The sequence below is a fragment of the Syngnathoides biaculeatus genome, chromosome 15, assembly GCF_019802595.1.
Source record: "Syngnathoides biaculeatus isolate LvHL_M chromosome 15, ASM1980259v1, whole genome shotgun sequence".
Taxonomy (NCBI): domain Eukaryota; kingdom Metazoa; phylum Chordata; class Actinopteri; order Syngnathiformes; family Syngnathidae; genus Syngnathoides; species Syngnathoides biaculeatus.
In genome coordinates this window covers 22,963,284-22,988,866 of record NC_084654.1, presented here as the reverse complement: position 1 = coordinate 22,988,866, position 25,583 = coordinate 22,963,284, and the positions used below count along the sequence as shown (strand labels likewise).

The 25,583-nt window shown below is 45.4% G+C and overlaps 3 protein-coding genes across 6 annotated transcripts; 2 read left to right on the top strand and 1 right to left on the bottom strand.

The window, feature by feature from the left end:
* The first annotated feature begins 157 nt into the window (after positions 1-157).
* On the top strand, positions 158-8,920 carry LOC133513079 (tumor necrosis factor ligand superfamily member 10-like). 2 transcript variants are annotated; one of them, XM_061843424.1, is made up of 6 exons: positions 158-366; positions 3,174-3,302; positions 4,414-4,459; positions 4,566-4,676; positions 5,726-5,988; positions 6,780-8,920. In XM_061843424.1, exons 1-6 carry the CDS (start codon positions 262-264, stop codon positions 6,987-6,989), a joined length of 864 nt encoding a protein of 287 aa, XP_061699408.1. In that variant the 5' UTR covers positions 158-261; the 3' UTR covers positions 6,990-8,920. The 2 variants fall into 2 exon arrangements, with proteins under 2 accessions (XP_061699408.1, XP_061699409.1); XM_061843425.1 differs by having other exon boundaries at positions 178-366; positions 5,750-5,988.
* Positions 8,921-9,072: 152 nt separating this feature from the next.
* Positions 9,073-16,591, bottom strand: msl2a (MSL complex subunit 2a). 3 transcript variants are annotated; one of them, XM_061843422.1, is made up of 5 exons: positions 16,460-16,591; positions 14,089-14,238; positions 12,475-12,795; positions 11,189-12,333; positions 9,073-10,274 (listed from the first exon to the last, which is right to left on the bottom strand). In XM_061843422.1, exons 2-5 carry the CDS (start codon positions 14,228-14,230, stop codon positions 9,969-9,971), a joined length of 1,914 nt encoding a protein of 637 aa, XP_061699406.1. In that variant the 5' UTR covers positions 14,231-14,238; positions 16,460-16,591; the 3' UTR covers positions 9,073-9,968. The 3 variants fall into 3 exon arrangements, with proteins under 3 accessions (XP_061699406.1, XP_061699404.1, XP_061699405.1); XM_061843420.1 differs by lacking the exon at positions 16,460-16,591 and adding an exon at positions 14,981-15,384; XM_061843421.1 differs by lacking the exon at positions 16,460-16,591 and adding an exon at positions 14,935-15,382.
* pccb (propionyl-CoA carboxylase subunit beta) lies at positions 15,573-25,426 on the top strand. The gene is made up of 14 exons (XM_061843423.1): positions 15,573-15,866; positions 16,556-16,675; positions 16,758-16,826; positions 17,353-17,409; positions 17,497-17,610; positions 18,553-18,663; positions 18,907-19,015; positions 19,091-19,211; positions 19,828-19,909; positions 21,200-21,323; positions 21,416-21,624; positions 23,082-23,180; positions 23,327-23,426; positions 24,620-25,426. The coding sequence occupies exons 1-14, from the start codon at positions 15,648-15,650 to the stop codon at positions 24,739-24,741; spliced, it is 1,656 nt and encodes a 551-aa protein (XP_061699407.1). The 5' UTR covers positions 15,573-15,647; the 3' UTR covers positions 24,742-25,426.
* The last annotated feature ends 157 nt before the right edge of the window (positions 25,427-25,583 follow it).

Genomic DNA, 25,583 nt, shown 5'->3' with positions numbered 1-25,583 from the left:
CCCCCCCCATCCTGATGCGTTTGCGTTGCTGACACACCCCGACGCAGCTGCAGGAACGATGCCTTCGGGTGCTTTGATCGGCGCGGGACATATTTCCACGGGACGAGCGAGGACTTTCTAGAGGGCGGCGAAGCGCGGTGGGAGTAACCGCTCCTCCCCACCATAAACCCAACCCCCGCCTGCCCCCCACCCCTCCACGGTTGTCAGTTTCCACTCCGGCGCAAAGCGGCGGGGACGGCGGCGCCCGCTCGGCACACCGACATGAGCGCTTCCCGGGGCTCGTGCCTGGCGGTGCTGGTCGCCGTGGTCCTGCAGACCCTCACCCTGGCGGTCAGCGTGGTCTTCTTCAACAGAGTCCTGCACACGGTACTTTTGGACCCCCTTCCTTGACTTCCTCCCGCCGACCGCGGGACTCGCAGCCGCTTCCCGGCAGCGTTCGCTTAGCGCGTAAACAAGTTCGATGTGGCGTCGGGGCTTTCGCCTCATCACGCAGGAATGCGAGCGCTTCGGAGTCCACAATATCAGGAAGTGCGGCCGCCGTAGTGTTTGTAAAATGTTTGTGTTATTAATATAAAATTACGCAACGTTTTTCTTGACAAATCCGCCTGCCAGTAAGTGGACTTTAGATCCGATTCCCGCCTACAGGGGTGTCAAAACTCATATTTGTCACAGTTACCACCTCAGCGGTGAAACCGCCAACGCATTTATCCATCCATCCATTTTCTTAGCCGCTTATCCTCACGAGGGTCACGGGGAGTGCGGGAGTCGATCCCGGCTGTCGAAGGGCAGGAGGCGGGGTCACTCTGAGCTGGTCGCCAGCCAATCGCAGGGCACATAGAGACAAACAACCAATCGCACTCGCAATCCCACCGAGGGGCAATTTAGAGTGTCCGATTAATGTCGGACGTTTTTGGGGATGTGGGGGGAAACCGGAGTGCCCACCCGGAGAAAAGCCACGCAGGCGCGGGGAGAACGTGCAAACTCCACACAGGCGGGGCCGGGATCCAACCCGGGTCCTCAGAACTGCGAGCCCAATGCTTTACTAGCTGAATCACCGTGCCGCCCACTAACACATTTAATCGCCGCTTCTTATCAATTCCACAGTAAATAGTCTTCAAATGAGAAGTCAAGGTTGTTCAATAATTATTTCCATTTCTGCTAAAAAGGGTTTGGTAAAAAAAAAAAAAATACTTGAAATATTACATTGTTAGTATATCCTACATATTGCACTGAATCGTGGAAGTAGACGCGTGATTACTTTTTAGGGGCCACGTCAAATTTTGTGGCGGACCAGAGTTGGCCCCCCGCGCCCTATGTTTGGCACACGTGTGCTAAAGCTGAGACTAATGCAAGCATTTTTTTTTTAATATACATTATATTTTAAAATATGGCGGCACAGTGGATCAGCTGGTAAAGTGTTGGCTTCACAGTTCTGAGGTTCAATCCCCGGCTATGCGGAGTTTGCAGGTTCTCCCCGTGCCTACGTGGGTTTTCCTCCGGGTGGGCACTCCGGTTTCCCCAAAAACGTCCGACATTAATCGGACACTCTAAATTGCCCATAGGTGTGACTGTCTCACTGCGCCCCGCGATCGGCTGGCAAACCAGCTCAGGGCGTGCCCCGCCTCCTGCCCCTCGACGGCTCCCTGCGACCCTTGTGAGGATAAGCGGCAAAGAAAACGGATGGATGGATGTTGAACTATTTTTATAGAGTGGCCAAGTTTTTCAGGCTCGAGGCTGTTGAGATATTTTTTGGGGGGGTTTTGTTTTTGTTTCGCTTTTGACGTTGCAGCACTGTGAAGGATTTTTCCGAAACGAGCCCTTCCAGCCGTTGAAAGTGCGTTCAAAACAACTGTAGCTTCATGCTAACGCACAACGGGAAACACCGTTTTTTTTTTTGTGAGGGGATGACAATAATTCATAATTTCCTTTTGTTTATTCGGGTAAGGCGGTTGAAAAAGGGTTTCTCGTTCACCAAGCCGGCGTGCGGGCAATTCGGGGTTCTCGCTGTTCCTTTAGTCGGCGGACGAGCTACTCAACTAAAAGACGCAAGTGTGGGTATTTCAACACAAACGGTGCAGCAACACATGTCGACAGACAATGCGGCCATATGATTTGTGAAAAACTAATATCACAGCAACTTAATGAATCAATTAGTCATTGTGAAACTTCATTTTTGTCTGCATGACTGTGTTATACTGCCACCACTGGCCAGGTCGTGCACGACAGGGTGCCACACTAAACTCATTTGTCATGTTTTCCCCCGTGCCTGTGTGGCTTTTCTCCAGGCACTCCGGTTTCCTCCCACATCCCAAAAACACATGACATTAATCAAACACAATTTCGAGTGAGACTGTTTGTCTCAATGTGCCCTGCGATCGGCTGGCGACCAGTTCAGGGCGTACTCCGCCTCCTGCCCGTCGACAGCCAGGATAGGCTCTGGCACTCCCCGTCACCCTTGTGAGGATAAGCGGCGAAGAAAATGGACGGACGGATGGGAGTTTCGAACAGATTATTGGCATGTCTATTCATTTCAATGGGGAAAGATGATTTGTGTTATATATTGCGGAACAAATGAATCTCCCATCTCGAGGCGCCACTGTTTTACCAATTCACGTTTTATCACATTAAAAATTATATTTTGACTTTCTGTACAGAGGCACCAATTTATTGAATATCTGTTTTACAATTTCGTGTGACTTGACAAATTATTAAGCAAAGGATGTAATACAGTATATCCACATGTATGATATTTTTGGGGTGGTGGGCGGGGCAGGGGAATATTTAATCCAGTTTTGGATCAATCTGAAGCAAATATGAATATGAACGAGTATATGAAATATAAATAGCGAGCCGAGCACAAGATTTTTTTCTCGCGGGCGTTTGTGCGAAGTAACAAAATAGTCGTCGCTAAAATGTCACAAGGTTTAACCGCCGTCTGGAATCCGGAATGTTGGGAAAGAAGGACCCTCGGGGGGGGGGGGGAATACCACTTTTTCCCTTCCGTTGACCTTTCACTGATTTATGCGGACGCATGGCTAAAAAAAAAAAAAAAAAAATATTTCATCCAGAGCGCGAATTTATGATGGTTCCTTTGCGGTTTCTACTTGGACTAGATCCAAGACTTAGTAATAAAGGTTAATGTTCCCCACCCCCCCCCCCCCCCCGCCCAACAGATGCAGGGCAGCTTTTCCGGCGGGAGTTTGTCATGTTTGAAGGACGCCAATCACCGCTTCCTGTTCGACGACAGGAAGAGCGACCCCTGCTGGCGGGTCCTGCAACAACTCCGCCACCACATCGAGAAGGTTTCTTTCTTTTTCATTCCCCCCCCCCCCCCCCTTGTAACCCCCTAAAATGCAGGACAGCCTGCAAGACATAAGCTGCCCTTCGGACGATTATTATGATTATTATTATTACTTTTGTTTTGATTTACCGTACCGGCGCGATCTTGAAATCAGAGCGTAAAAATTTGGCCGGTAAAATTTGTCAACCATTTTTCAAAAATTGTCCAACTGGGCGTGCATCAAGATCAAGTGTCGAGTCCTCAGTAACAGGCAATTTTGGATTTGTCATTTGGGGTGCTAATTTTTCATGGAAATGAATTATTATTAATAACTTTAAATTGCACCAAGGTGTGATTGTGAGTCTGGCTGTTTATCTCAATGTGCCCTGCGGTTGGCTGGCAACCAGTTCAGGGTGTACCCCCACCTCCTGCCCAGCGACAGCTGGGATAGGCTACGGTATGACCGCAACCCTTGTGAGGATAAGCGGCAAAGAAAATGGATGGATGGAAAATCATGGTCTACATGATGTACATCTATTTATATAACTTTTGTGCCATGACGCGAGTCATACGGAAAACAACATTTTAATCAGTTCGGATAATCATGTCATTGATGCTAGTTACCCTCGTTAGGCTAGCATACACAGGAAGTAGAACTAGAAAATGGATGGATGTTTACACTTTTTGGTGGGAGGACGACATCTTCCCCGATATGTGACGACCCAGAACGCTTTCTTGCTGGCGACATTCTCCACATATGCTCACCAGCAACGCATGCACTAGCCGCGCGACCGCGCCCCTCGTGAGGATAAGCGGCGAAGAAAATGGATGGTTTTCATTGAAATGGTCACCAGTGTGCTCTCTGTTGGGAAAAAAAAAAAAAAAAAAAAAAGGAGAAAAGTTACTTTGAAAATTTACACGTTAATCTGTTCTATTCTCACCGGTCGGATGGGCCAGTTATAGCCCACGAGCCATATGTTTGACACCACTTAATCAACGACTCTTTATTCCGGGTTTGGAGCTCATTTAGGGGAATTCCATCATAAAAGTTTCAGATGATTCATTCATCCACTTTTTGATTTTTTTTTTTTTTTTTTTTGGGTGCGTGCGTGATTTGTGTTTTTTTCTTCCAGGCGACGGCGGCCAGATTAGAGAAGGAGATATCGTCCGGCACGACAAGTAAGAGCGCATCGGGTGTTGTCGCCGTGACGAGCAAAAGATATTTTCTGCATCAAATTTAAAAAAAATAAATAAAAAATAATCAGGCAACGGTGCGGTTTTCCAGATAAACTGACCGGGGTCCTTCCGTTCCTCCCCGGCGGCCACGTCCGTGCCGACGTGGCGGCGCACGTGACCGCCACCGCCGCTACGACCTCTTCCTCACGCACGCAAGAAGGTAGGCGAGAAAAGACGTTTTGAACACCTCTGGTGACCTTTGAACTTTTGCGGTGGGTGAAGAATGAGCCGAGTGTTCCGAGCTGGTCTCAATCTTGGGCTATTATTGTACAATCCCTTCCAATTTCCCGCAATGCTTTTTTCCGACGGGTCTGAGGTTTAGCACGTGAATCATTAATTGATCATGAAAAACACATTTAATAAATGATTCATTTCAAATGATTAAATATACAGCAAATTTAAAATGTCAAAAGGAATTGATTTTTTTCCTCATTCATTAAAAAAATGGCATATAAAAATAGAAATATACAATACATTTATAATAATAGATTTTGGAGGCTTGTGAAAAATATTTTTGGGGCCATTTATAAAAAGTATTTTTTCCACCCACTTCTGCATGACTTTCATGATCATTAGCTCTTATTCATTTCATAGCATTTTAAATGCAAAATGTTTAAACTTTGCTTGCATTCTGACGTTAAATCATTATTAAATCCATTGAATTATTATTTATCATTATTAATTGATTGAAAAGAAAATTCAAAACAAAATATTTTCTTTGCCTCTAATTTACTTGCAAATTTTTTAAAAATTCAAAACATGTTTTAAAAATGTTTTTATTTTTTGCAAGCAAGTTCTATGATATGATTGTTTAGTCCATCCATCCATCCATCTTCTTTGCCGCTTATCCTCACAAGGGTCACGGGGAGTGCTGGAGCCTATAGGCTCTAGGAGGCGGGGCACACCCTGAACTGGTTGCCGGCCAATCAGAGGGCACACAGAGACAACCCAACCAATCACACCTAGGGGCAATTTAGAGTGTCCGATTAATGTCGGATGTTTTGGGAATGTGGGAGGAAACCGGAGTGACCACCCGGAGGAAAATCCACGCAGGCACGGGGAGAACACGCAAACTCTACAGGGGGGGGGGGGGGGGGGGGGTGTTCCGGGATTGAACCCTGGACCTCAGAACTGGGAGGCCAACGCTTTACCAGCTGATCCACCGTTCCGTCTTGATTGTTTTGTGTTTTATTTCAACGCAAATCAAAGTTTTGGACCGCGGTCCCCCCGCAGACGACGCGAGGAGCCGCAGACGTTACCTGGGCCAGCGCGTCACGGCTTGGGAGGGTCACCGAGGTCAGTCGTTCTTGCACAACGTGGAGCTGAGAGGAGGAGACTTGCTGGTGCGCCGGGCCGGCCTCTACTACATCTACGCGCAGACGTACTTCAGGCTGTCCTCCCCCTGGAACAAGGACCGGGAGGAGGAGCAAGACCAGGAAGGAGCCCAGCTCGTCCAGTATATCTATAAAAAGGTCAGAAAGATGACGCACATCCCAATTTTTCAGAATTATCTTTTTTTTTTTTTTTAAACACCAATGTCCGTATCATTAGATAGTTCATCTTTTAAAAATAATTTCATTTTTGGGAGAATTACATCAACAAGCAGCTTTAAAACATCATTTTTAGCTAGCTATTTCCTTTTTAAATGCATGCAAAGTTTATGTAATAAAAATAATTTATTGCTAGTTAAATAAAATCTATGCAATTAATTTAAGTATGATGAAAAATATACAAATTCATATGGATTTTTATTTCTATTAGTTGCATTTTAAATATATGTATTGCATACTTTAAAAAAAAAAAGTCAAGACCTAAAATTTTTTTAACAGTCTATTTTTTAAAATAATTTTTTGTGAAAAAAATATTACTTTTGCATGATCATTACCTCACCATCATTGGTTTATTTTAAATATAAAAAATATTTGATCAAATCAATATTTTCAATAATAGGCTGAACAGAAATTTTTCTTTAGATGAGTTATTGCAAAATTATATTCCTGTTGCTACTAAAAAATTGTTTGATTTGTTTTTTTATATGTCAGAAACATTTGTTGGGGGGGAGGGACCCTCACAATCAGAGGCAATTTATGCTTGTAAAATTGCAAATCTTATTTTTTTTAATTCAGTTTTGAAATTTTGTTTACAATGCAATTAAAGACGGTTTGAACACGGCTCAAGTCAGATTAGGGAATACATAAATAAAATCTGAGTAGAAAAACTTAACAAATACCAGAATGAAAATATCCGGATGTCGTTTCCGTAGATGAGGTCGTACACGGTCCCCATCCTGCTTATGAAGTCTTCGCGAAGCGCCTGCTGGCCGCGGGGTCAAGAGCCCGGAATGTTCTCCCTCAACCAGGCCGGCACCGCCTTCCTGCAGCCGGACGACCGCCTCTTCGTCGCCGTCGGCAACGCCAGCGCCGTGGAGGCGGACGGCAGGGCCAGCTACTTCGGGGCCTTCCTGGTGGGCTAGACTTGCGTCCGGGACAGTCAGGAAGTCGCGCCCGTCGCCGTGACGCGGCGCGCTCGCCGGATCGCGAGCGTTCGTGTTTACAGTCGACAGAGGGCACGCGAGAACGTGCTCGCGTGAGAACAAGCTGCTTATTCCTACGGCTCCCTCTGCAGCTGGTGAGCCGAATTGCATGGCAGATAAAAGCTGGCAAACATTAAGGACGGCGGTGCCAAAGTACCAAAACTTACGGGTTTTTCACGAAATGACCTTTCACCTGGGTGATTGGTTATGACGTTGTGTTACAGGCAAAACTTTTTATTTACGAATCAGCTTCAGCCACCAAATGGTGGCGGTGAACGTCGTGGCGCTAATCAGTTGTGATTGGGGAACTGCTCTTTTTTGCAACATCTTTTTTTTTTTTTGGGTGTGCAATTTTGTAAGCATGGGTCGTCAAAACCTGAAGCAGAGAAAACCTGAAAACTGGTCCGCGGCTATCATAAAGCTCTAAAGGACAACCACAGCGTGCTAGTTATAAATATATATGCGCCGTAATTCCCGGCTTACTACCACCTGGTTATAAGCCTCATCCAAGATATTTACAAAGAAAGACGGTACACAGAGAGTTTAACGCTAGTGCCGCGCTAACGCTAACGCTGCGCTAACAGGGTTAGTTTAAAAAAAAAAAAAAAACATACCGGTAAAAATCACTTAGACACGGCAGTAACACGCTAGCGCAGCGCTAACAGGGCCGGATCGGCAAAAGTCACTTCCTCGGCACATATATTCCACCGTTCTCTCACTCTTACCTTTTCTGTTCGAGTGCCCCCTTGTGGCCGTTAAAAGAAAAAAAAAATGCACAAATTAGCTGCATCACCGCATAAACCGCAGGGTTGAAAGCGTGTGAAAAAAAGTCAAGGTTTATAGGCCGGAAATTACGGTATATGTAACATAAAGTTGGCAATTAATTGCTGCGTGCGTAGTCCACGGGAGAGAAATAAACACGTCTGTCAAATAAAAACAAAAAATATATTTCTATATGACCAGAGGTGTACAGTGACCAGCACCATGGCGGACAATTCTGGTAGATGTCTGACTGGCAGGCGAGGATCCGTATGGGGTTAACGTCGCACACAGCAGGGTGATAAACTAATGTCGGAAGCTAACAGAGTTAAAATCTTAAAGTAATTTCAGACGCTAACGTCGGAAGGAAACTTCAGAAGCTAAATGTTAAGAGATGGTGCTGACGTTGACAAAATTAGTAACAAAGTGAACATTCGAGGTTGCAATGACGCTAACAAGTAATGAGGGAAGCTAAAGTTAAAGCTAACATTGAGGCGGACAAAAGTGAGAGGGAACCTTGAAATATAATTTTGTTGATAAAGGCTGAAGCTAAGAAAGATAAAGTTAACTAATGAGGAAACAAAAGATTACCTTACATTGAAAATCATATCAGAAGCTGATTTTCGGGGTTAAGTCAGAAGCTAACAGCAGTATAGTTGGATAAGAGATACAGCTGGGCGCTAACGTCAGCGGTAAGGTTTGACGCTATCCCCAGAAGCTAACATTGGAAGCTAACCTCGGAAGCTAACGGCAGTATAGTTGGATAAGAAGTAAAGTTGGGCACTAATGTTAGCGGCAAGGCTAGACACTATCCCCAGAAGCTAACTTCGGAAGCTCTGTTCTTCCTTAACTCTAAAATTACATCAAAATCTAATGTTGGAGGACAAGCTATTTCAAGTCAACACTGGAAGCTTATGCTGAAGCTAATGTTGCTCTTAAATCAACTAATAGGGGTAACATTCACGCTAATGTAAAGATGCTAACACGAAAAATTAAGCTGATGCTAACACTGGAAGCTAACATTATGTTAACATTGACGCATTTTTTTTTTTTAAATGTGATGAACTGAATATATTGCAATAAATAGTGGGCAATTTAGGTTGTTTTTTTTTTTAAATAATGAGAGCATATTTGGAGGGGTTGCATTTAATAAATCACTATTTTTTTAATTTTATTTTTAATAGTTTATTTTTCTTAAATTAGGGTTTAAAAACTCGAGAGCATGAGCAGCCACAACGAGGCATACACACACACAACACTCCAGTGAAAAAGTAAAAAACTATCTTTTAATTGACATGTCTGTCTTACTGTACATGTCCGTGTTGTTATGGCAGTGATTCTTTTCAATTCAACCTCAAACATTTAGAGATACAAAAAAAAAAATTAAAACTAATCTGGCTTCAAGTAATGCCCCAAAAGACACATAAACGCACACATATGGGAAGATTACATTATATATGCTGATCGTTATGTCATAACCCACCTGCTACCAATGGAGAGATGCTCTATAATCGGTGTGAGTCCTCACTCTGTCGCTCAGTTTTTTTTTTGTTTGTTTTTTTTTTTTGTTTTAATAAATGTTTTATTGGTCCCACATTTGCTGGACCGATACAGTGATGATGCACTAGGACGACATCCGTACTCGCTCACACACACATGCTCTTTCTTTGTGTCTCTTACAAATCTACACACTGGAATAAATCTTTTTTTTTTTTTTGGGGGGGGGGGGTGTGGGGGTGCCTAAAACAGTAACGACAACCTATGGCTTGGGATTTTACAGGAGCTCTGTCGTTTTTTGACCGCACCGTGGAAGTTTTACCGAGTCACGCTAAGTGGGAGCAATGTGATGTGGATGTGACGGTCGCTTGCACAGCGATGTGGTGAAAAGGAAACTAGGGGTGGGTGGGGGGGTCCTATTGCCTTCAAGAGTGGTGTATGATGGGAAAGATTGAGACACACATACGCAGGCAGGCACGATACACCAGGATTTGGCACGCCCACGCTAGTCCAACTACTGCGCATTTTCCACCACAGAAGAAAAGCAGCTGCCATGGTGCGCCCCCTTCAGGAGGCCAGATGTGGCCAGCAGCCAAAACATTCAATGAGCACCGAGGGGCGGGGGGGAGAAACGAAATGTCCGGCCCACCTTCCTGGCGGGGTTCAGCCAATGAGCAGCTCCAGGCTGTCCTCGTAGGCGGGGTCCCTCGGCGGGCTGCTGGCCGACAGGAAGGCGGTGGCCATCGGCGCGCCGGTCGCCGTGGCGACGTTGAGCAGGGTGCCGGCGCGGAGGCCGCTGCCCGCCGGGCTGCGGAGGGCGGCGGCCGCCGTGATGCTGGTGAGGTTGATGCCCAGCGTGAGCCGCGTCTGCTCCAGCGCCTTCTCGGGCACGGCGAACGCCTCCAGCTTCTTCTCGCCGTTGGCCATGTAAGAGTTCTGACAGCCCCGGCAGATGCAGTCCAGGCAAGCCTGCGGGCAGAGAAGACCCCCAACAATCATTTCCTTCATCCATCCATCCATTTTCTTCGCCACTTATCCTCACAAGGGTCACGGGGAGTGCTGGAGCCTATCCCAGCTGTCGACGGGCAGGAGGCGGGGCACACCCTGAGTTGGTCGCCAGCCAATCGCAGGGCACATAGAGACAAAACAGCCGCACTTACGATCACACCTAGGGGCAATTTAGAGTGTCCAATTAATGTTCCATGATTTGGGGATGTGGGAGGAAACCGGAGTGCCCGGAGAACATGCAAACTCCACACAGGCAGGTGCGGGATTGAACCCGGAACCTCAGAACTGTGAGGCCAACGCTTTCCAGCTGATCCACCGTACCTCCCATTTCCTTCATCTTGATGGGGAAAAAAGGGAGATTTCAGAAACACTTCTACAAATTGAAAATATATAAACAATGAACTAAGCGCCAAAATCATTTTTAAAATGTTATCTATGCATCCATTTTTTTTTTTTTTTACACACCTTACCACCTCCAGTGGCAGGTTTTTTTTTCCAGGGCGGCAGTGAAAACTTTTAAAGAAAAAAAAAAAAAGGAAAACAAAAAAAAGACTACATTGAAATGAAAGGAAAAATATTTTAGACTAAAAATAAATTTAGAAATAGATTTTGATCAGATCAAAATTTAAAAATTGTTATATTGCTGTATTAAAACTATTATATTTTTGCAGGGGGGAATCAGCTTTCCCAGATTAAAACTAACGTTTATTTTCACTACGGATGAAAAAAAAGTAATGAAAATTCAAAAAGAAAATCAGAATAAAATAACTGTAACGGCTGAAAATATCTGGGTGCTTACACGTTGAAAAAAAAATGCAATTTAAAGTATAATTTTTTAGGGGAAGGGGAAGAATGTGAATTGGTCATTTTCTCACCTTTCGATTAGAGTAGCAAGGGCAGCGCTGCCCCCTGCAGGTCAGCACCGACGGGTTCTGGGTGGCGCGTCCGCACTTGCAGCCTTTCTTCTCCACGGGCTTCTTGTACGGGGGCCGCGCCGGCGCGGGGGGCACCAGGCAACCGGAGAGCTGCAGCCGCTGCTCTTTGCTGCGCTCCTTGCTCTTATTGGCCGAACGTGCCTTCTTCTTGACGGCCAGCTCGCCGTGCTTGCGGGCAGCTTTGCTGTGGTGGTGGTGGTGGTGATGGTGGTGATGGTGGCGGGCGGCGGGTTTGGGAGGCGCCCCGTTGTAGAGGGACGAGTAGGCGTGCGGCGGTGCGGCGAAGGAGGGCGCGGCGGCGTGCGGGGCGTGAGGCGATGTCGGCCCCTGCAGGATGGAGGCGATGGGGAGCGGCTTCACCTGCTCGCGGTCGCTCTCCGACCGCGAACGCTTGCGTTTGTGGCGCGATGACGACGGCGAGGAAGGTGAGGTAGGAAGAGGGGGAGGAGCGGTCGGGGGAGGGAACACGGGGGTCACCGCCATGTGAGTCCTTTCCGTGTGCAGCTGCGTGTAGTTGTGGGCGGCATCCAGCTGCAGGTACATGTGGGCGTGCCGGTCCGGGGGGCCGACGGTAGCCGGCTGGAGGGGGTCCAGAGTCTGGAGGACCTCCTCTACGCTGAGGAGAAGCACCTCGCCCTCCTCCAGCTCCCTGCCACCCGGCGCGGCGGCAAACGTTCCGGCGGGGAAGCCTCCGGGGGCAAAGGCTCCGGCGGTGAAGGGTCCGGTGGTGAGACTTAACTCTAGAGTGGCCGTGTCGGATACGGGGAGGCCCTCCGGTTGGGGGTCCGGAAGCCTCTCCTCCATCAGCTCGCACACCTCCAGCTCGGGCGAGGAAGGTTCCAGGTTCTCCAGGAGCGCCCCGTTGCACCCCCCCGGCTCAGGGTAGAGCTCAGCGGGTACGTGCAGCTTCTCGTCGGGCGTGGACGACTCGCCGGCCGAGGCTTCCAGCTCCACGGGACGCCCGTCCACCAACCCGCAGTTCACCAACTCATTGTCCAACGGGTCGCTGCACACCAACTCGCCGTCCTCCGCCGGCTCACCGTCTAACAACTCGCCGTCCTCCACAGGTTCGCCGTCCAGAGTTCCTAAACATTTGAAATGTCAAAATTCCAGGCCCTTGTAACCAGACCTCTCAATTGTGAAAAAAAATTGAGTAACACCAAATCAAGTGGCCATCCCTTTTTTGGATACAAATCCAAATACATCTATCAAATAAAATTCCATACTTTCCACACTTGTGCAGGAAGCCTGGGTGTCCGGTGACTCTGTGTCGTCCGCGGGCGCTAACAGCGCCTCCTCCAGCAGCGCCATGAGCTCGGCGTTGGAGCTGACGCAAGGCAGCAGGGCCGAGTGCGCCACGTAGACGCACAGCTTCCGGTAGAGCTGCACCAGCAGGGACAGCTGCTTGTCCTCCCGGAAGCCGGCGGCGTCCCGGCAGCGGGTGCACGCCGCCCTCCCCGCCGCCGTCTTCCGGCCCCGGCAGCCCAGGCACACGTGGTGCGGACAGCCGGGGTGCGGCGCCGACACCGGGTCCCGAACCAGCTCGCCTGGACAACAACAAATTCTCATTGAAAGTAGGACAGCAGCTAGCAAACATTTTTTAGATTTGAGTACTCCACCAATTAATCGAGTAATTGATTTTGGATTATTAAACACAACAAGTGCATGTCATATACTATTTTGTCCATGTGGGGTCGCAACTGTCACATTCTACTGTAGTATCAGTGACTTGGGAGTGTTGTATGGCTTGAAAAGGTGAGGGATGCAAATGTCAGCGAATGAAAGTGTCGAGTTGGATGGATGGCTTAATTTTGTTCTTCAGTACTGGAGATAAATTCCTCGTGTATTTGATATACTTGCATGTCGAATTGGTAATTCTGACTTTAGTTCAGCAAATATCAAATCATTAACGGTGGCCTCCGGTTATCACTCGTGACTGCAGTTCAACGAGCATCAAGGGATTCATTTTCACCATTTTTTTTTAGCACCGAACCCAACAGATGGATCCCCTGCCATCATGAATGATGCCGTCTGAGTAAAAGTGACTTCAGTTCTGCAAGTATCAATTATGAACATTGGTGTTTGGCTTTTTCTTTAGCTTTGCGGCAAAACGTGTTCCACCCGGCTTTGTGACTTTAGTTCAACGAGTCTCACTCTAAAAACTGCTTGGTAAGATTAAATTGTATCAATAGTGGTACCAAACCAACAAAAAAAAAAAAAAGTTAACGAAAACCTACAGATGCTTTGGATACAGTACTGGCTCATATTAGATCACGTAGGTGACCCTAATCTGGTGAGGAGAAATTTTATCCCAAACTTAAAGCAGCTATGACGTGAATTCATCAAAATGGCCCAAATCCCTAAATTAGATTTATATTGCAGTGGCCAAATTGGTTAACTTTATAAACAAATCCATTATGCCGTGAGCCCTCATCATGTAGCAACATACTATTGGGTCAAACGCAAAACCTTTCCTCAGAATGACAAAAACACCCTTTTGCTTAACAGCGTAAGGTCACTTTTTCCATCCCCCCCCATAATAATTGAAATTACCATAAAAAAATATGTATCTTCAGGTCAGTTGCGTTAAATTTACATTTGTCTGATGAACTTAAACATAACAGTGGGGAAATTATGTATAAAAAAAAATACAACTATACTACAGTACTAATAAATACTTAGCATCACTCTACCTAAACAGAGGGAGACATGACAGGGGCTCGGCCTCGGTTGCCACGGCGACGGCAAATTGTGTCAAGCGCAGCCACTCACGCCCACCGACGGTTATATACCAAAAAATAAAACACGATTATGACGATTCTCATGCAAGTTCTGCTTACCGCACACGAGGCAAGCCAGCGACTGTCGGAAGAAGGGCAGCAGCGTGTACATGTCCGAAAAGGTGTGCGGCTGTCGCGGGTCACATTGCAGCACGGCCCGGCTGGCGGACACGTACAGGGCGGCCGCGTTGACCGGGTTCATCACCGCCTCTGTGGGAAAGGAATATCCAAACGATGCAGTCGGGCTACTGGCGGAATTTTCCTTTTTTTTTTTTTTTTAGTCCAGTGACGGGGTGGAAAGGAAGCAGCAAGCTGGGAAGTTTTGCGTCCACATATGAATAAGTGGTCACTACAACCGGGAAGCTAGCGTGCTAGCAGCGTTAGCATCTCCAGTCGGTTTATGCGTGCACAAATAAATAAATATCAGCGCTCTTTAATGAAAACGATCACCCGCACGTCGTCATGAGTGATCACATTGTTACGCTAAAAAAATGGGGGAACTTTCTTCAAAGGATTAGCATTGTGTGACGGAGGCTAGCTTAATTTAGCTTGTTAGTTTAACTACCTAGCTTGCTCGCGGTGGTGTCCGCAGCAATTTGCCTCGCGCCAGAAGACACCCGACTCGGCCATAAAGACCATCGACTTAAATTAAATTAAATTTAAAAAGTGGCTTAATTCCGGTCAAAAGTGAACGTCTGGTTAATACTTTGTTGGTTAAATAGACTCGGTTAGCAATTAGCTAACGGGTACAAGGCGCGCGCTCCATGTAAACAAAGCTAAAGTTAGCATCGTTAGCTTCCCCCCTCAATCCCCCCCCCCCCCCAAAAAAAAAGCTGCTATCGGAAATGTTCAAATTCCCCCTTGGGCTGCCTTGTATGTAGGGCGGGTCTGGATGTTAGTTGATACCGCGGTAGTGGCTCCTTCCACGCAACCGGCCGGCGGAAGCACGCACTCAGCTCGCCGTGCCGTGTGAGAATTTCATCAATCATTTATTGCCACTTCCTCGCGTGAAGGAAGCGCTTCTCTCGGAGGATGTCGCTTTCCTCGCTCGACTCCGGCGGAACTCGCGCGAGACTTCGCCACAAGTTACCGTGGTTACCGTGAAGGAAATTTGTGAATAAAGCTCTGCAGCCACGTCACAGCGCCCCCCTTTGGACGCTATTGCACACCGCACTGCTCTAAAAATGGACACGTTAAAATTTAAATACAGTACTGTACAGTAATCCAAGAGTATGATACACACCCTGTCTCTATTAAATGACCACTTTTCCATCGCTGTGGTGACATTCCAGACCACACCGTAATAAAATACGATTAATGCGATATAAATATCCAATTTAACACCCCTAGGCATGTTTGTGTTTTTTTTTAGCATTTTAAAGGTATTTAAAAACAATACAAACAACTCAATGACAATAACACAGCGAGGACAAGAGGGTTGGACAAAAAAAAAAAAAACAATATCTGGAAAATCTAGGAAAAATAAGTCCCGCCTTGTCGAGCTCCCTTCTTTAATTCAATTGGTGGAGGAATAACATTCCTCGCTCGCCATTGGCTCATTCGACCCGTCCGTCATTTCGTCTCGCATTACGTCACGCGAGAGAACACGCGCAGCCAAGATGGCGGCCTACAGTGTTGTTCGGGGTACTCGCGGATTGTTCGAGGGCTTGCGGCTGTCGTTCAGGACCCTGGCGCCGGTCAAACATGGCGCGCGGGGGCTCCAGCCGAACCGCTGTTACTCCGTCAGCGACCTGTCCGTGAAGGAGCGCATCGAGAAGAAACGCAGAGCGGCGCTGGCCGGCGGAGGTCAGAAGAGGATCGACGCGCAACACAAGCGGGTGCGAGAACGCTTCTCGGCTGACTTTTACTTTCCGCTTTCGTTGGGAATTGAACCTCTTCTGGACAAAATCAGAAGCCAAAATGTAAATGTGATTTTATTTCTGGAGCACCAGAAACTTGACTCGGGTTTCGGCATATCTGCGGTCACTTCGTCACAAAAAATTAAATCCAAATCAGATGCTAGACACGTCTGTCGTGACATAGTTTAGTGAAGTTGTTCACTTCATTGGTTGAATTAGAAAAAAAATAAAACACCAAAAACACTTATGGAAGTTTCCACTTAGCCTCTAAAAATCCAAAGAAAAAGCAAAAAAAAAAAAAAAAACCCCAAACAAACCTTGGTTTTCCACTTCCCTGGTGGAATCACCCATCAAGAACATCTTTCCATCCATTCCCCTGCTGCTTATCCTCACAAGGGTGCGGGAGTGATCGAGCCTATCCCAGCTAAGTTCGGGCAAAAGGCGGACCACACCCTGAACCGGTCGCCGGGCCAAAATTCAAATAAATATATCGTTTTTTTCCACTTCTGTGGCGACATCACCAACAATTAAACTCAAGTCACGTGTCGAGTTTTCCACACGGAGGGACTCACTGAGCTGAAGTCCAGGTCCATACGGGTTCCATTCCCTGTCCTCCGTTTACGGTCAATCGTCGGTTGCCCCTGCGGTGAAAAATTCTGGTCCCGCAGGGCAAGCTGACGGCCCGAGAACGGGTGGCGCTCCTGCTGGACGAAGAGTCCTTTGTGGAGCTGGACATGTTCGTGGAGCACCGCTGCGCCGACTTCGGCATGGAACAGGATCGAAACAAGGTCAGCGTCGTCGTTATCTTGTCCTCTCCTTCCTGCTCCTCTTCCTGAGTGTGTGATGTCACTTCCCGTCTTCCGTCTCCAGTTCCCCGGCGACAGCGTGGTGACGGGGAGCGGCAGGATCAACGGGCGGCTGGTGTACGTGTTCAGTCAGGTGGGTGTCGGAATGGTCTTTGACTCCACTACTTCATTTGATAAAAGTTGCAACTTCTTATAATTTTTTGTACATGTTGCGTACTTTTGTTTCCTCCCCTTTAATAAAAAAAGGTTTACAAGGCCAGGGGCCGAGTCGCTACAGATGCGGCAATGCACTCCCAGTCTAGCTTACGCTACTACGCTAAAGCATACATTTTAAGCAAAAAATAAATATATTTCTTAAATTATTCAATTCTATGAAGTATTTAAACTATACATGTATTTCTACTATGTAGTTTATTATCAGGAAATCTAAAAAAAAAAATGCTTTAAAAAGTCAAATTTTTTAGGCTTGGAACGCATTATTTCATTTTCCATTCATTGTAATGGGAAAACATGGTTTGGTTTTCGAACGTTTTGGCTTTCAACCGAACTTCTGGAACGGATTGTGTTCGAGAGCCAAGGATCTGAAGACACCTGCGAAATGTAGCGTACTAAAATAAATGGATCGGGTCTGTGACTCTGAACGTGATGTTTGGGTTCAGGATTTCACCGTGTTTGGCGGCAGCCTCTCTGGAGCTCACGCGCAGAAGATCTGCAAGGTAATCAACGTTCGCTCGGGAGGATTTCGAGCGCGCTTGTTTACTTTGATTAAACGTGCGCGAGTCGCGGTTGTCGTCGTCGTTCAGATCATGGACCAGGCCATGTTGGTGGGGGCGCCCGTCATCGGACTCAACGACTCCGGGGGGGCTCGCATCCAGGAGGGCGTGGAGTCTCTGGCGGGATACGCGGACATATTTCTGGTAAAGTACACGCCACCCAACAGTTATTAACTTTTTTTACAAATAAAACTTGGTCATTTTATATGATGAGCTTTGTTAGAGCAATGTAACACATTATAGTAGTTTTATGGAACTGATTAAAAACGAAATATGTAATATTGTAAGCAAATGTATACAAAATGAAATTGTATGAGTAAACATTTTTTGGTAGTTATTGTTAAATATTTGTGGAAAATTCTAAAAAGGTTGTACTATTTTAAATACAAAAAATATAGAAAGCATTTGTTGCAATAAAACCAAACTAAATCCCAAATTAATAAATAAAACAAATGAATACAAAATGTAATAAAAATAAAATGAAAAAAATTACATAATTTACTTTTCACACCGTAGTCCCTTGTTATGCACGAGAGGGTCTGGTAGTTTTTTTTGTGTCCTCTTGAGGTGGCTAACCTGACATAATAAACGATAGTATGTGGCTTTGAATGTGTGTGGCTTTAAGAGGCGGGGCCTGGCCTGTTACGCAATGCGACAGTGGATCTCGAACAGGGGTGTCAAACTCATTTTTCTCGCGGTTCGCGTTGTAGTTACAGATTCTCTCAGAAGGGCGTCAAGACTGAAACCATGAAAATCTTCCGCCTCATCATATTTACATGGGAAATTTACAAACTAGTTTGGGAATTAGAAATCAAGGGTAATGTTTTGGTAACACAACTCCTTGCAATATCTCACCGTCATCATATACGATAAGGCAATTTGAAATTTTGGTACAGATTCTAACAAAAAAATCATGGAAGTTGATACACGTGATACGCCTTCGCGGGCCAGATCCGGCCCCCGGGCCTTGAGTTTCACACCCGTGATCTAGAAGATGCCTGACAAGCAAAGCAGCCATGACGATAAACGTCTGTACAGTATTTTGGATATATATATATATATATTTTTTTTTTTTTTTCCCCCCAGAGAAACGTGATGGCGTCCGGGGTGGTCCCCCAGATCTCCCTCATCATGGGACCTTGCGCGGGCGGCGCCGTCTACTCGCCCGCCCTGACGGACTTCACCTTCATGGTCAAGGTGAGGGCGGTAATGCGCCATTTTGACACGGTCATCCGTCCAATTTTAGCCATGAATTTAACTTCGTTGGGACATTATTTTTGTTTTGTAGCGCGAAGATTTGTTCTCTGGTCTGATATACTTTTAGATATATTTGCATTAATTATCATCTAAACAGAATTTCTTCACCTGAGCCAGGGCGCAAAAATCTCGCACATAATTTCACGTAGATGCGGTTAAAAGTCGGCCATTGTGCCTCCGCAGGACACGTCGTACCTGTTCATCACGGGTCCCGATGTGGTCAAGTCGGTCACCAACGAAGACGTCACTCAGGAGGAACTGGGCGGCGCCAAGACGCACACCGCCGTGTCCGGTCAGTCGACTCGTCGCACGCGTCGTTTCGGTCCCGTGCGGAAGTCGTGAGCGTCGGTCGCGGTTCTGCCTCCAGGCGTGGCGCATCGGGCGTTCGAGAACGACGTCGAGGCGCTTTTGCACCTGAGGCATTTCTTCAACTTCTTGCCGCTGAGCAATCAGGATCCATCGCCTGTCAGGGAGTGTCACGACTCCAGGTACACCCCAAAAAAAAAAAAAAAATACGCTGCACGCATGGTCCAATTGTTTGTGCCTTAAAAAGACATCACCCAGCTTGAGTCGGAATCGTACTACCGTAATTCTCGGCCGACAGAGCGCACCTGGTTACAAGCCTCACAGAGTACATTTGTAAAGGAAATACCATTTGGTACATGCATACACCGCAGCTGTGGAAAAGCCGCAAGTGCGGCGCTAACGGTAGCGCACCGCTAACGCGATGCTGAAAGGGCCTGTTTAAAAAAAAAAAAAACTACCGGTAAAAATCACTGAGACACCATGAACACAGCGGTAAATATAGGGCAGCACTAACATGACCGGTAAAAGTCACTTCCTTAGCACATATATTCCACCGGTCTCATTCTTACCTTTTCCGCTCAAGTGCCCCCTCGTGGCCGTTAGAAAAAATGCACAAATTAGCCACACCACCGCATAAACCGCAGTGTTGAAATCGTGTGGAAAAAAATTGCAGCTTGTAGGCCGGAAATTACGGTACTCATGTTTCCGTGAAAAACAACTGTAAACATATTTTATGGCGCCATCTGCTGGACGTGGTTGCAAATTTTATGTACATTTTTTTCCTCCCCGTCCTTGCAGCGAGCGTCTGGTCCCGATGCTGGACACGATCGTCCCGTTTGAGTCGACAAAGGCTTACGACATGTTGGACATCATCGCCGCTGTGAGTGGTTCAACGCAGCAGCAGGAACCCATCACGGCAAATAAAATGGAGTTAGCGTAGCTGTACTTGAGTAACTATTTTTGACCTTTTACTTACATTTGAAAACATATTTGTGCTTTCTAGTCCTAGTCAAAATAGGCTGGTCATATTTTGTCAGTTCTGGCACTTTTTTTTTCTTTTTTTTTTTAAACAAGGTGAATTAATTTTTTTTCTACACAAAAATATCTGTACTCCTACTCTACTTCAGTGCACAGTGTGAGTACCGTAATTCCCGGCCTACAGAGCGCGCCCGGTTATAAGCCTCACCCAGTACATTTGTAAAGGAAATACCCTTTGGTACATACATAAGCCGCACCCGTGTAAAAGCCGCAAGTGCCCACATTGAAACGCGGGATATTTACAAAGAAAGCTAGCGCAGTGCTAATGCTAACACAGCGTTAACAGGACCGGTTAAAAAACATCCATACCGGTAAAAATCACTTGAGACACAGCAGTAAAATGCTAGCGCAGCGTTAACAGGGCCGGACCGGTAAAAGTCACTTCCTTGGCACATATATTCCACCGGTCTCACGCTTACCTTTTTTTTGCACGACTGCCCCCTTGCGGCTGCTAGAAAAAAATGCACAAATTAGCTTCATAAACTGCAGGGTTGAAAGCGTGTGGAAAAAAAGTCGTGGCTTACAGGCCGGAATTTACGGTACTTACATTTGAAAACACATTAATGCGTTCTACTCCTAGTCAAAATAGGCTGGTTATACTTTGTCAGTTCAAGCACTTTTGTTTTTACAAGGTGAATTTATTTTTTTCTACACAAAAGTATCTGAACTTCTACTCTACTTGATTCTACAGTGTGAGTACCGTAATTCCCGTTTTACAGAGCGCACCCGGTTATAAGCTTCACTCAGTACATTTGTAAAGGAAATACCATTTGGTTCATACAAGTGCCCACATTAAAACAGGAGACGGAACAAGAGTTTAACGTGAATGCTAACGCTAGCGATGCGCTAACAGGGCCAGTTAAGAAAAAACAATATACAGATACAAATCACTGAGACATGGCAGTAACACGCTAGCGCAGCGCTAACAGGGGCATACCGGTAAAAGTCACTTCCTCGGCACATATATTCCACGAGTTTCACCCTTACCTTTTCCACTCGAGTGTCCCTTTGCGTACGCTAGAAAAAATGCACAAATTTGCTGCATCGGCGCATAAACGGCAAGATTGGAAGCGTGCGAAACAAGTCGCGGCTTAAAGGCCGGAAATGACGGTAATTCGTGCACCTTTGTTAGATAGCGGACGAGAGAGAATTCTTCGAGATCATGCCCGACTACGCCAAAAACATCGTAGTGGGATTCGCTCGCATGAACGGGCGCACCGTGGGCATCGTGGGCAACCAGCCCAAAGTGGCCTCGGGTGAGTCAAGTCACATCGGACCCGTCGTACGTAGTTCAAGCGGCGTCCGTTTGCAATAATTTATTTTATTTGATTTTTTTCGGCGGTTGCAGGCTGCCTGGACATCAACTCGTCGGTGAAGGGCGCCCGCTTCGTGCGCTTCTGCGACGCCTTCAACATCCCCATCGTGACCTTCGTGGACGTGCCGGGCTTCCTGCCGGGCACGGCGCAAGAGTACGGCGGCATCATCCGCCACGGGGCCAAGCTGCTGTTCGCCTTCGCGGAGGCCACCGTGCCCAAGATCACCGTCATCACCAGGAAGGTGCAAAACCCAATCTGAGGTTTACGTTTTGCCCGACCTGGATCAGATCCGTTACAGGTCTCAAGAGAGGACATGCGGCGCGGCCTCGGTTCTCGACCACAATCCGTTCCAGGAGGCGGCGCGAGAACAGATTTGTTCGAAAACCGAATATACCGCCCCGCGAGTTATGTTATTTCCGGGTTTTGTTGGCGGCGTTCGAGTCCCGATTTTCGTCCGAAAACAGAAGCAGAAAAAAGTCAAAATATTCATTCGAGAACCGAGGCCAGTTTGTAGCGCTATAGGGATTATTTTTAATTATAAAATGCAATCTTTATTGAAAATGTACGTGAATCGGTATCTTGCAAAGCTTCGATTTATTGGATTTTTTTTTTTTTTCTTTTTTGTGGGGGGCCTCTTTAATATTTTGGAAAGTATTTTGATTTCTCTGGGCATTAATTATAGATTCAAATATAATTTTGTAATTCTAATAGAATATTGACATGGGTGATACTTAATTTGGGGGGAATTACATATATTTTTAACAATGGTAAAATTCTATTTTTAAGAACTTTAGATCCCAGTGATCACTTTATTTTATTTTTTTAAGAATTTCATATTTTTAGAAAATTTAGTTTTAAGTATTGGGTGAACTACATTGTTATTGGGAAGGGTGTGAGATTTCTGGGAGGGTTCTAAATTCAAATTGGAACTTCAGATAACAGTTTTTTGGAAAGGGTCATTTATGATCAAATTTAATATTTTGAGGACAGTATTTTGATTTCTCTGAGCATTAATTATAGATTCAAAAATAATTTTGTCAGTCTAATAGAATATTGACATGGGTGATACTTAATTTTGGGAGAATTACATATTTTTAATAATAGTAAAATTAAATTAAGAACTTTAAATCTCAGTGATCATTTTATTTTATTTTTGTTAAAAATTTCATATTTTTAGAAAATGGAGTATTTGGTGAACTACATTGTTATTGGGAAGGGTGTGGGACATCTGGGAGGGTTCTAAATTCAAATTGGAACTTCAGATAACATTTTTTTGGAAAGGGTCATTTATGATCAAATTTAATATTTTGAGGACAGTATTTTGATTTCTCTGGGCATTAATTATAGATTCAAATATAATTTTGTAAGTCTAATAGAATAATGACATGGGTGATACTTAATTTTGGGGGAATTACATATATTTTTAACAATGGTAAAATTCTATTTTTAAGAACTTTAGATCCCAGTGATCATTTTATTTTATTTTTTTAAGAATTTCATATTTTTAGAAAATTTTGTTTTAAGTATTGGGTGAACTACATTGTTATTGGGAAGGGTGTGGGATTTTTGGGAGGGTTCTAAATTCAAATTGGAACTTCAGATAACTTTTTTTTTTTTTTTGGGGGGGGGGGTGGTGCTAAAAACATTCCCATTTGGCAAAATTTTTAAAATCTTTTCAATCAACTTGTGTCATTTCAGGCGTACGGCGGCGCGTACGACGTGATGAGCTCCAAACACCTGCGAGGGGACGTCAACTACGCTTGGCCCACGGCCGAAGTGGCCGTCATGGGCGCCAAAGTACGACGCCATCGATTGTGCAACCACATTATCCGACTTATCGATACACTTAACCCTCCTTATTGTTCTTGTTATTATTATTTTTTTTATAGTACAAAAGCCTGGCTTTGACTGAGAATCTTTTATTTTCAAATCATCTGCATTAGGGAGCGGTTCAGATCATCTTCAGAGGGAAGGAGAACCAGGCGGAGGCCGAAGCCGAATACGTTGACAAGTTTGCCAACCCTTTCCCCGCCGCGGTCAGAGGTAGCGCCAAATTTAAGCCGTCATCCCCTTTCAAGCAGTAGCCAATGATATTGCTTTTTAATTTCATCAAGGTGTGTTGTGGATTATCAACTTTTAATGGATTTCTCCTTGAGGAAAAAAAAAACTCCCCCCCCAAAAAAAAAAAATTATGCATCAAAAACTAAAGGCAAGGTCATAGTTTGGGGAACTTACCACATGTTTTCTTTTTCAGAGTATTAAGTCATTTTGAAAATTAGTCGCTTTACTTTGGACAGTAATAATCAACTATAAATAGTGTAGTCTAGAATTTTTTTTTAAATTAGAAATCATGCCTACCAGGAACTATTTAGTAGATTTTGTTTGGGTGATAAAATATTTTTGATTTTTTTTTTTTTTTTTACTGTAATTTAAAAAGTGGACAAAAATTTTACTTTGTTTATTTTAGATTAATCTTTGGATTTACTCAACATTTACAAGAATGTATTTGGATAATACTTCTATTAATGCCGTTTTGAAATTGTATTAATTTCAAATCACCGTAGTTTAACATTTTGGGGACTTAATTTTGAACCACTTGGACAAGTTTTTCCTATCCATCCATTTTCTTTGAGGCTTATCCTCATGAGGGTCGCGGGGAGTGCTGTAGCCTATCCCAGCTGTCAACGGGCAGGAAGTGGGGTACACCCTGAACTGGTCGCCAGCCAATCGCAGGGCACATGGAGAAAAATGGCCGCACTCACAATAACACCGAGAGGCAATTTAGAGTGTTGAATACTTTTGAGATGTGGGAGGAAACCCACGCAGGCACGGGGGAGAACATGCAAACTCCACGCAGGCGGTGCTGGGATCGAACCCGGGTCCTCACAACTGTGAGCCCAACGCTATTCATGTTTTAAAATGTTTAAAATTTATACACTACTTACTACTTTGGGGAACCTAATTTTGAATGTTGTTTGTCACAATATTTTTGATAATGAGACGGTGTCATTTCAACACATGAATCGGACACTCTAAATTGGCCCGAGGTGTGATTGTGGGCGTGGCTATTTGTCTCTATGTGCCCTGCGATTGGCTGGCGACCGGTTCAGGGTGCAACCCGGTCGACAGCCGGGATAGGCTGCGGCGCTCCCCGCGACCCTCGTGAGGAGAAGCTGCAAAAAACATGGACGGGTGGATTTGAACACAAATCTTTTCCCTTATTTCACCCCCACCAGGTTTCGTGGACGACATCATCGAGCCGTCCAGCACGCGCAAGAGGATCTGCCGTGACCTGGAAGTGCTCGCCAGTAAGAAGCAGGTCAACCCCTGGAAGAAGCACGCCAACATTCCTCTCTGAAACTTCGCCTTGTTGGGTTTTTTTTTTCCCCCCCACTCCACCGGAAGAAGCCTGGAGTGTATGAATGAAATATAAGCAGGTCAATCTCATCTGTACAGTTCGTCAAGGACATTCTTGTCATTATCAACTGATGCGTTTCATCTATTTTGTCAATATATCTTATTCCCCCCCCCACCCCCCCCCCCCCCTCCAACCTTCAGCTTCACTCCTTGTTTAGATTTAGGTCAAGCGGAAACGATGGTGCCTTTTTTTAAATCGCGATGCAATAAATAAAGGACTCGGAGAAAAAAAGGGCTAGCGTTGCATCTTGTTGGGGGCTTTTTCCCGCAAGAACAAAGTAGTTCATATTTTTGCGCTCGTTCTGTAATGTCCTCAGATTGCCCACAATGCACCTGTGCCTCCATGATAGCGGAGTAGCAAATAGGAAGGTGAGACTCCTCGCAGGGGTGATGGGCGGAGAAAGCAAGCCGGTGAACTTTTTGAGATAGGAAGGTCCGCATCACTATTGTCAACAGCTTCTCAATGTCAGCTACCATAAGTAGAGATAGTTCTTTGTGATATACAGTGATGCCTCGGTTCTGGACCACAATCCGTTCCAGAAAACGGTTCGAAAAGTGAATTGTTCGAAAACCGAATCGATGTTTCCCATTACAATGAATGGAAAAAGAAATAATGCGTTCCGAGCCTAAAAAATGTGGCTTTTTAAAGCTTTTTTTTTTTTTTTTTTTTTTTAGTTTTTCCTGATAATAAAATTCGTAGTAGAAATACATGTATAGTTATTATACTTTATATCATAAAATAATTTAAGAAATATATTTTTTGCTCGTTTTGTATGCTTTTGT